The 11,461-nt window shown below is 35.1% G+C and overlaps 1 protein-coding gene across 3 annotated transcripts in view; it reads right to left on the bottom strand.

Annotated features, from left to right (window-relative positions):
• The window catches only part of LOC111144937 (vesicle transport through interaction with t-SNAREs 1A), a 376,195-nt gene that overhangs the window by 274,638 nt on the left and 90,096 nt on the right, over window positions 1–11,461 (bottom strand). For 2 of the 3 annotated variants that reach the window (XM_022499547.1, XM_022499548.1), the window contains exon 4: window positions 8,830–8,907. In XM_022499547.1, coding sequence (XP_022355255.1) covers window positions 8,830–8,907 — 78 coding nt within the window. Of the gene's footprint in view, window positions 1–2,395; window positions 2,417–8,829; window positions 8,908–11,461 lie in introns of all 3 variants that reach the window. The other variant, XM_022499546.1, reaches the window with a different exon arrangement.

The raw sequence follows: 11,461 nt of genomic DNA, 5'->3' as shown, positions 1-11,461 counted from the left end.
AATTTTATCAGAGTAAATCTGCACACAAGAGGACTCCCAGTTTACCAGCAGCTTTCCAGCAGGACCTCACTTTGTATTTTGAAACCTCTTCACTTAAGTCAAGCTAAAATCAAGTTCTTGTAACAGCTGCGCTATTTACATTGTTCCCTTAGTTGTGCATTGCCCTGGTCTCTGAAAATGAAAGGAAATACACTACAGTAGCAGCTGATGCTTTCAACTTGCCCCCACACTCCATCCCAAACTCATTCTCTCACCCTCTCCTCAGCCCTTTCAAAGCAGGTAAGTGAAGCTGTGCAGGAGTTTCAGACAGAGCTCCACTTGCGTGAGGAGCTGTGCAGTGTGGACAGCTGCAAAGGCAGGATTCAGATGCCGGGCTCAGCACAGCCAACACCAACCAGTTCAGCTCCCTGCACACACCAGCCTGCCTCCAAGCATGCCTGCTTCCCAGAACTGAGCCGGGAAAGACCATCCCAAAGAAGGGATGGGGCATACTTTGTATCCAAACACAACCAAACATCCTATTTTGAATCAGATGAGTGCTTGTGTTCTTAGGAGAGGTACAAGGAGGAAGTCTGGGGTACACTCACTGTTTGATTACTATTAGAGTCCTGGCTCAGAAACAATCTCTTCTGAGCAAACCAGATACCAAGGCACTGTCATCATCGTAATCTATTTTTACAAATATCAATGCTACATCTGTACCAAAGACTTAAAAGAATATTCCAGAGTATATTATTCTATTAGTTGAATGATCTAATTCTTCCAAGTATAATTCCATTCCAGGTTATAGTTTTGGAAACATACAGTTCAGAGCCATTATTGATGAAACTGTTGCTACAGGCACAACAAAAGAAGTCAAAAATCACAATAAAACATATTTTAAAAGAAATATAGACGTGTTTTCAGCTTTTAGAATTAAGATTTCTAAGTCCACACTATTCAGCTTAACAAAATAAATCTGTCAAAAATGCTGACTGTAATAAGGCCTATATTTTTTAAAATTATATTCACTAAATTAAGAAGAGCTTTGTGTAGTTTCTTCACACACAGGTTTTCCGGTCTATTGTTTTTTCCATTAAGATGTGAAAATTCAGATTCTTCACCTAAGCATGAGCCTATGCAAATACACAGAAGCAGATATTCTGTCTTGCAGGAAAATAATGTTGAGTATCACTCATCTCAGGAATAATTTCATATATCAAAACTGCAATTGATGATACTCATTTAGCATATATATCTGCTTCCATAAAAAAAAACAGGAGAAGGTTGGAGGGTAAGGGTTTCCTATATGTTCACCCTTTATGTTATAGATCATTACTACTTTTACTATAAAGAGGACGTCACTAGATCATCTTAAATCAAAAGAGTTGGTGAAAACCACTGTCTACAAGCCTCTCATGTAGCATTCACATCACCAATAGAATGATGACATAGCAATAAAAAAATTCTAGGAAAAAAATCAATGCAATTAATCTAAACTCAAAAATAATTCATGGTACTCTTTATAAGCAATTAGAGAGCTTTCAAATTGCGACATGGGCCATTCTTTTATGCTCTAATATAAAAATAACAAAACTCAACTTCCCTAAGTAAAACATATACCTGTTTTTTCTCTGAAAAAGAATACCAAAACATATTTGTTAAGTGTGGCTTAATTAAACAAAACAAAAACAAGACCAGAATCATTCAGCATCCCTCACTGGTACAAGGATGCAATGATAAACATTGCTGTAAATATTTGCTGGGCCACAAAAAAGTCCGGAGATGCATTATAAAACAGGCCAGCAACTCAGGAAAATGAGAACTCACTTGGGTGCTATTTCCTACAAAAAGAAAAGTGTTTTAATAATGAGGAGAGCTTTGACTATTCTTAAGTATCTGTGTACACAAACTAGTAGAGTATTTATAACAAATGTGTGCTTCCCTAAAAACATGCTATCTTGTGTTGAACTTAAGAATTTTGGGTGAGGGAAAAGAGTCTATTTAAAAAGAATTTTCAGTAAATTGGAATGTCAGAAAAAAACACATTTTTAATCACACTGACTTCTTTGAAAAACCAATACAAATAAAACAAATTTGAGATTAGTCCACATAACACTTGCATGAAGTTTAAAGATATTCCCCCCCTTTTCCCCCTTTTTTGGCCTTTAAAATATGAATTTTATCCGGATGCCAACCAACAATGATCACTGTGATAAGCATGATTAGGGTTTACTTGTTTTTTTAAAAAGATAGTCAGCAGAGAACATTTCTAGCCATATAATCAATACTTTTGCTATGTGTAAATTTTCCTGGAAAAAAAAAAGAACCCAAAGATCTTACTTCAGATTTAGAAACTCAATTTTATAGGAAAAAGCAGAATTAAAAAAAAAAAAGCAAGCTAGGAAATACTCACCTCTTCACGTAATTTTATCAACTGCAACATGAATGCACAAAAAAAAAAAAGATAAAAAGGAAAGAAATGGCAGGAAAGAAAGATCAGTTGTGTGACAGGATACAGAATTAACATTGACAATTTATCTGTTTACATGTTTAGCATTTAAAAATCACAGACAAACACATTAAAAGAACCTAAACATAGACTACATGCAGAGTTTTTTGAACGAATAAAGATCACTTTCTCACACTGTCACATTAAACAAAGAGAATAGTGTGAAATTCTCTTTTAAAGTACATCTAAGACACCATCATGAAATAAAGGGGAACGGCTTCATAGAAGTCTATATTATAAAGAAAGAAAACAAGTTTACTGTTCCTCTCTTCTAAGAATGTACCACTGAAGAGGTTTTGTATATACAAGTTTTCAGGATGTTTCTCTATTTTGAATCTTGACAACTGATTTCGGATTTTACCTGCAAATGAAAATGATTAATAGCTCATGCTTTTGTCCCAATAAATATTAAAAAAAAATTATGTTAATTAATATCATACATGGGCCCACTCTAGTAATAGGATTATATTAGGAGGTAACATTATTTTAAAAAGGCATGCCAGGAGAGATAATATTTAGGACATAGTATCAAAATATTTCACTGTCCTTAGAAATACTGTGTGTATCAGTGTTAATTTCTAGGATTTGTTTTGCTTAAGAGGCTCCTGCAATCACATGGTGGGGTTTTTTTTATTTTTAATTTTTGAAGTTTCTTCATTTTCTAATTTTCTTCATTTTGTAAACCGGGCCATCTCAAAGCCATGAGCTATGAGCTCTCTTAATTTCGTTTGTATTGCGGTCTGTTCTCACTGAATGCAAACCAAAAAAACACTCTTTACTTGTTGGTAAATTCCCTGTTATAATGTTTTAATTCTCCTCTGTAGAACATGTGTTTACTTGCCTTAAATATAACAGATAAAACAAGTTATTTAACTCTTCAGAAACTAGAAAATGGATAGAACCATATATCTGGCTCATTCTGTATGTGCGTGTCTGTGTGTGTGTGACCACACACGCTGGGTTTGTGTCTATGTTTCACAGTATTCTAAGTCAAATCATTGTGTAGTTGAGATGACTGCCATAGTTTCTGCAATGAACAGAAACTGAAACCTATGTTGCTAAAGACTATAAACCACGTTGGAGGTCTGAAATTTGCATCCTCACCAATTTGGGGCTACAACTGATAATTTTTAAACATCCAAATATCTGTAACATCTGTTATAACACTTGACATATACAAGCCAATAAATTAAACTATTGTTTGGGAGAAAACGTGCCATGAATTGCTCACTACAAGTCTCTCTTAAAGTATCATGTTTATTATAGCCTGGCTTTCTCAGTGCTTAATGCTGGTTTTGTCTCCGGTTCAAGGAAGGCAGTATGCGTTCCAGCTTACTGTTATTTTATTTGTTAAATGGAAAGTATTTCAAGTACAAAAGAATGAGAACTCAAAATTGCTGTGGATCTTCTATAGAAAGGGTACAGAATCTATTCCAGAATGTCTCACAATGCGTTTAGTGAAAATGAAACTTTTAATATCACCCTTTCAAAATACACAGGAAGTCGAAATTATTTTAATTAATATCCTCTCAGCAACCACCCAGTGCCTGTGAGTTTCATCTCGTTTCATGTGAAAGGTTACCGTTCTTCCCAAGAAGTAAAATTTTAAACTAGAACACCTGGCTTATCACACACAGGAATCTTTCTCTTCACTATCCGAACATCACGGGAGAAAAAGGCAAACATTAATTCTCAGAAAGAGGTGATCTGGGAAATTGATCGCACAGCTATCTTTTCTTTCTGGGGGTACCATTCTTCAGTTGACTATGATACTTAAAGGGCCAAAGTTTAAAACTACTCCTCAGCAATGGAGACCATTTGGGGCATGCCACCCTGCCATAATCAATGAGTGTTTAAAAATGCTACCCATTTGTTTTTTCAATAGGTTCCAAACAAAAAACGTTCTATCTCGTTTGTGCCGCATGGCTGCATTCAAACCCTACTCGGGATTTGTAGCTAAGCTAGGTAATGGGAGGGGTTTTAATCTTCACACACCCCCACCCCGTTAGGCTGAGAGTTTTCATTCAAGTAAACAAAAGATGGTCTATTTTTGAAAATTAACAATGCTTAGACTAGACGGAAAGTCGTGATTTCATATTTTATTGAGTTACTAGCTCCATCGCAGGCGACTTGAAAATGTGCCACGCCACCATGTTGAGTTATGATAATCAACATCTCTTTTGAAACAAAGATTTTTTTTTTCCCCCAATGCAGAATTTGATACAAGAGGTAATCTGTTCCTTTGTGGGCTGAAAAAATCTGGTTTACGCTGGTTTGAACCAGTGGAATCTCTTGTGGTTAAGCCTTCTGCTGTGGCTAGAATCAAAACTGCGCTGCGGCACCCGTGAGGGTTCCTGCGCGCGCGCCTGTGTGTGTGTGTGTGTGTGTGTGTGTGTGCGCTGCGGCACGTGACCCCCAGAACCACCGATTTTTTTTTTAAAGCTGATAACGCCACTGCCGTCTCTGTCCGCATACAGATAACGAATAAATGCTGAACTCTATTAAACGCCCTTTACACATTATCGTGGGTCGAACACACAATTTTCTGAACTTAGGATGACAGTCTATTTATTTTGCTATAAACCCTCAGCACGTAACGAACAGATTTGTGCCTGGTAATGATCTGCTCTGCCAGGGCTATATGAAATGATACCGACCTTCTTTAGATCTTGGGGAATTAAATTGACCGACTTCACCCCCTGGTCTGTAGCTGAAGTTTGACACACTTTATGCACAGCAAGCTCAAATCGGAACTTAAGAGAACGTCGCGTTAAAAAAATTAAGCAATCATATCTGCTAAATATTGCTTTACCACAAAAATTTCGGCACGTTTAGGAATATCCTACTCCTTAGACATGTATTTGAACCTTCTACTTAGGATTTGCTAAAATTTCATTTACTCACATTTATTCACCAATCAATATAATTTTGCATATGGAAACTGAGAGACCATGAGGGTTCAAAAGTAGAGTCTGGAACATTTTATGTGCCTCATCATCATACTTCACTATGAAGGGGATTAGGGGACTTACCCCTACACGGTTTTCTTTCTTTTTTTTTTTTTTTGTTTCCTGAGAATGGTTTTCATGACACTAAATCAAGGCAACAAATATTAAAGTTTCCACTCTAAGTACAGAACTACTACATTTCAAAAACTCAGCTCTCCTAAAGAATTAAAATCTTGCCATATGTAATGGAAAACTTGGTACTTTAAAATAACAGGATGATAAGGCCTAAGAAAATAGTCCTTGGAAAGCTGATGACCCAACAATACTCGAATGTGCAAAGTAGGTAATTTTGTCCTTTCTTTGTAAATGAGGGATGAGCCATATTTGAGTGTGTGAAATGGATATGAATCAGAAGTGAATTTATACAAAGTGATTAATTTGGAATTAACTGAAATTGTGTACTGTATGAGGGACATTAAAGATGTACTTGAAAAATTCTTAATTGCTGAAATCTTAACATTTCTAATCATGTCAGAAATGTTTATGTAAATGTAAATTAATATACTTTACAGTTAATTGGCAGATTATGTGTCTAACAGGTTTTAGATGCCTAAAAAAATGCATTATAAATGGCCAGATTGAGAAATAGTATCTATGGCATTCACATTTGTCTGAATCTCTACAAAGAAGCCACTATAGGGAGAATGTGTATGTTGCATCAAAAATAACGAGTCAGTAGTTATTTTACCTATTTTCAACCACTGCTGTAATTCTTTATTTTTTTTCTTTTTCTGATCTATAATTTTAAAAAATTGAGATACATCCCAATTTCAATGAATTATACATTTTTATTTCATTTTATCTCTAAGTTTTATCTGTATATTAAAAGCTTATCTTAAATATTACATGGCTACAAAGTTCTGAAAGTCAATTTATCAACAATTAACTTGAAGATAAACTTAGTTGTGGGTAGGAAACATTTTCTTATATAAATTACAGGTAATCCTACCCAGAAAAAGAACCCTATCTTCTCAGCCCCTGAGCTATAAAAATTAATATAAAGAGCTAACTTAAAATCTTTCCTTCCTTTAAAGAGAGAGCTTCTGTTTTGATTTCATAGTCTGAATGAATACTGATGCAGAATAGAGTTATTCTCAAGTGACCATTCCTGACTAAGGGATGTGTTTTAGTTTGAGGGATTTAAATTCCTGTATTATGATAAAAAGCCCCAAAATAAAATTTAATCATTTCATTATGGAATAGAAATTTTGTTATAGTTGGCAACAAAATAGCCAAGAAGTTAAACGTAGTCTCTTTGAACTTTCAAACCTAATTCAAATTTTGGACTGAAAAGTTCACATAACTAATAATCTAATAGTTACACTGTCTCATGACTATAATTTATCATATTCTATTTATTGAAGTGACAGCTCCTTACAACTAAACTTCAGGTTCTCCAAGCACATTCAGAATTTGTAAGTTTGATTTATACAAGTCCAGAGGAAATCTCAGTGTAATCACTTTAAAGTGACAGGAATATAATTTGAAAAATTCAGAAAATACGAACTCTATTTCTGCAGAATATTTTTCTTTAGGCATAAAAAAAGTCATACTTATATGTACACGAAGCAAATGTTTTAGGCACATAAAATGTCCATTAAGAGAAGTGAACATGCTTAAAAAAAAAAAGCAGGATCCCTGTCAGAGTACTACAACATCTATTAGAATAAAGGAGTCTGAGTTAGACAGGAACACCCCTTCCTTTCTGTTTCCTCTATATTAAGCAATAGTTTCAAATGAAGGAAAGATCTATAGCTTTCTAGAGAATTGACATGGGAACTACGCATTCACTTTTTTTGCAAAAAAGAGAATGCTCTTTTAAAAAAAGAGCTTTTTTTTTGCAGTAAAGGTATGAAATAAAATTATGATTCATTCAGGAGATATGAACAATCTAAATCTCACTTAAAATAGGAAACAATATTTTTTTCTCTCATCCTCATGTTATTTAATCTATTATGAGTAAAACCCTTCATCCCACCACCCTTTTATGTTTGATGTGCTCCTTAATTTTTTTCTCTTAGCCGTTCTCACATTTCAATCAGGGAAGCTGAAATCCCAGGTCAAATCTTAACATGTTTACATGTCTAAACTCCAACTGATAACATCCAAATAGTGGATGAGGTGAGATCTTTCCCAAAACAAATACAGTCAGCTCAGTGATTCTACTCCCCCCTCCTTTTTTTGGGTGGATGAATGGAGGCCTTAATCACATAAGCAACATTCCATTTACAATATTAACATTAGAGTAGATAGTAATATAGTTCCAGCATATGTAGAGGTGTAATATAATCTATTTGAAAAGGTAAATATAATTATGCAAGTTTTATAATGTGTATTAATATGTTTTACTATCTTATTAAAATTTTGCTTTGCTCAATGAATGATTTATGTTCATTTTTATTTAGGCAGAGTAGACACCTTTACAATACTTGCCAAAGGAATATTAATAAACACATTCAGGTCTCGCTTCTGAAGTTCCCATCATTTATTTTCTCTAAAAGTGTCAAAGAGAGTAAGTCACTAGGGTTGTTTGAGACGCTTTAAAAGTCATCTCTACGCTGAGGTTCTCAAAACATTTTTTTTTAAGTTATATACATTATCTACAAGAATTCATGAAGTCTGCAGTATTAATTCAGATAAAGAAGTGGGACATTAATTAGACTCATGACACTGCTGTGTGATCCAATGAGAACTGACAGCCAAGTTGTAAGGCCATTTTAAGAAGAAATTGTATCTTATTTTTTGCCTCTGCAGATCTTAAACTGGAGAAAGACTTTTCCTATTATTATTATTATTATTTGACAGAGGCAGGACCTCTATCTGAGTATCTAAGTTCCACACTGGTGCTCACAATTTGCATTTTGGTGAATGTATTTTAAGAAGCTCCACAATAGGAGACTGAGCTGCCCTGTTGAATTTTGAAAGCTTACTTTCATTTGTTTTGCTGCAAGTGTTGATTTAATTATACTGCATTATTATCAAAGCTGCATTATGTACTTTTTTATTCCTTTTACATGTGTTTGAGGTGAAGACCTTGGCTTTGTCTGCAAACAGTGTGTTTCAAGTTATTCCTTAAGTACTAAATAATAAAGAAAAGAGAAGAAAAGATTTTTTTAAAAGATAGCAGACAGTGATCACAAGGTAAAGGGTTAAATGTAAGATCTCCAAGAAACATTTTGAAGTTGATTAAGACTCCAGCTTTGCATTAAACAGTATCGCTTCCACATGAGTTGCTGCTAATACTGTTAAGGAGCAGCTTGAGAGCCCAGTGTGCCAGTGACCTCCTTCACCCTCCAGCCACCCACCGGGCCTTCCTGATTAGCATTCTACCTGGTTCTCTGAGGAATTCCCATCATCCCCTAGGAGCTCATTCCGTACTTCGTCACTGTAGGCAATCCGTGACCTTTTCTATAAAACAAAACAAAAAGGGAGAGAGCGAGATGAACGTTAGAAAGTAAAGGCTTCGGAGCATTACTGGTATCAAGGCTGATCATCTCAAACCTCGAGAGCCCCCTAATGGAAACCTATTTGCTAAGATCTGCAATCCAAAGTTGTGTAAAGTTCTTGAACTTGAGAAGTTTAATGTAAATTAGAAGTTTTTCACATGCCAGTAATGAAAGAAAAATTCTATATTGTGTAAGTACTCCATTAATATTCACAAGTGGATCAGAAATGGGATGTTATTATACATAGTCATTCAAATAAGACTACTACACTGAAGGAAATACAGCGATATAAGCCGACTATCGGCAAAACTCACCAGACTGTAATTAAAACAAGTGTATATGGGGGTCTTTAAAACTGTGGCAGGAAGTGAACCTTATAATATAGGTCTTTTAAATAAATCTCTAATTCAAGGATACTATTATAACTCCAACTGTACACTGGAATGCCTCGACAATAGTTCATCTGTATTTCCTGAATTGTTGTGATGTTACTAGCCAGAAAGAGATAGAGCTTAAAAGTCCATCCCATTTCCAAACAATAACTTAAATGACCCCGAGCCCTCCTCAAATAATGGCCCAAGGAAAAGTAATATGTGTGTGTGTCTGTGTGTGTGTGTGTGTGTGAACAAATTAAATTTCCCAATCCCAATAAGTAGAGGCAAGTGGGCTGAGTCAACCGTTCTCAGTCTTGGTAAATAAAGACAAGTAGGCTATGAGTCAACATTTCACTCAATGAAATTTTGTTTTATAAGAAATCGACCTTGACCTGTAAAGTCAGAGGGACAGGTGTCTATACCCAATTTATGAATTATCTAAATGTACACACATCTGGAAAAGCAAAAAGGCTCTGAAAGTTAGTTGGGAAGCTGGAGGGCCATTCTCGGATCCTCCGTCAGCATCACACTTTCAGATCCAAATGCAGATTTACAGGTTACTTTGCTAACTTTTCTGCTTCTGAACTAAGCAAAAAAGAATCAATTTTAAAAAGGCAGCTTGGAAATAGTAATCTTTTCTCATTTGCAGGCTACAGTTTAGGCTTTAAAATTTCATACTTATTCAACTATGATCCGAAAAATTATTACAGTTTAAAAAGGACTATTCATAATCCTTGAGCAGAAGTCAACAAGATTTTTAATCAGATTTTTATACCAGTAAGTTATACTGCTTTGCAACATACAGATCATGATATGTTAAATGTGAAATCATATTAGAATTTAAAAGGACCTTTAACAAGAAAACCCAATAGATTTTGAATCATGTTAAAGTTGCAGCCTTTCTCAATTGGGGTTCCTTATCTGAACCACAAAACGGAAAATTATTTTAATGACCATTTTCTTAATCTATCAAGGATGGTACATAAGATAGAGTTTAGTTCATTACATCGAATAGAAGCCCAAGGGCACTAGGGCTCAACTCTCTGGCAGAACCTAGTTGAAAAGGCTGACTGGAGTGTAAATAGAAATAAACGAAACTAGACATCCCTTTATTTTTTTTTTAATTTTTTTTCAAAAAAACAAATCATTCTCACAGAATTTCTAAAGACCACTTTGGTTTAAATGAAACCATAACCTGTACTCATTCTACCACACAAAATTTCCTCCCCATTTTACTACCCTCTGAATACACTCAGGAAAAAGATGCAAAAACTGCAGGATGTTTCAGTAGAAACATGATGGCATCCCTTCTCTTCCCTGAGTCTCTACCCTAAGCCCCCTTCTCTGTTGCAAGTTTATCTCCTGTACCTTAGCAAAGGCAGTAAGTCTGTAAATAGATAAATAAAACCAACAATGTTGCAGAAGACAAAGTTGCAAAGTTAAGTCATTAGCCTCAGGTCATTAATGACATCTGTATCAGATGTCTTAACAAATCAGGAGTGAACCAACTCATTCAGTTGTGAACATGCCAGACTTCTTACCACCACAGACAGCGCGTATTAAGCCTGCTTCTCGTATTGTATTTGCTGAAGCTACTATTAATTATTCCTATAGACCTCATACAGAATTACTATACTGCGAGGTCAGTATACCTCACGGCCTTACACCACTATTTAGATCAAGCCAAACCTTTCTTTTAGCCATTTGGAGATCCCCACTACAGCAGTTTCAAACTAGCTAAGCCAAAGTATTTTACAGCATTAAAGGAAATGAGAACCTTTAAACAGGCTGTGGTATCAGAGCTGCCTTTTTAATTATTCATTTCATCACTATGGGGGACTAAAACATTCCACAGTATGCAAGAATATCATACGGAGATTGTTTTTGTTTTTCCCCCCTTCACCAAAATATCAACAAATTGGCATAGATTGTTCAATTACATTATATTCTTATTTTGATTTACTAAACTTCAAAAGAAGAAGAAAATTACAAACACGTATCCCTAAATATCTAATCTTGTTTTGGTGAGAATCCATTGCTTTTGAAAACCAGCAATTAAGAGTGTACATGCTTAGCAACAGAAGAGAACTAAGGATTTATCCACAGTCGAAGGGTGCTCCCTATAAAATGCCAATCTTTACT

This window comes from Enhydra lutris, unplaced genomic scaffold, assembly GCF_002288905.1.
Source record: "Enhydra lutris kenyoni isolate GAN:26980312 unplaced genomic scaffold, ASM228890v2 scaffoldscaffold12, whole genome shotgun sequence".
NCBI lineage: Eukaryota > Metazoa > Chordata > Mammalia > Carnivora > Mustelidae > Enhydra > Enhydra lutris.
Note: the sequence above shows the minus strand (reverse complement) of the source record. Positions and strands in the feature narration are given on the sequence as shown.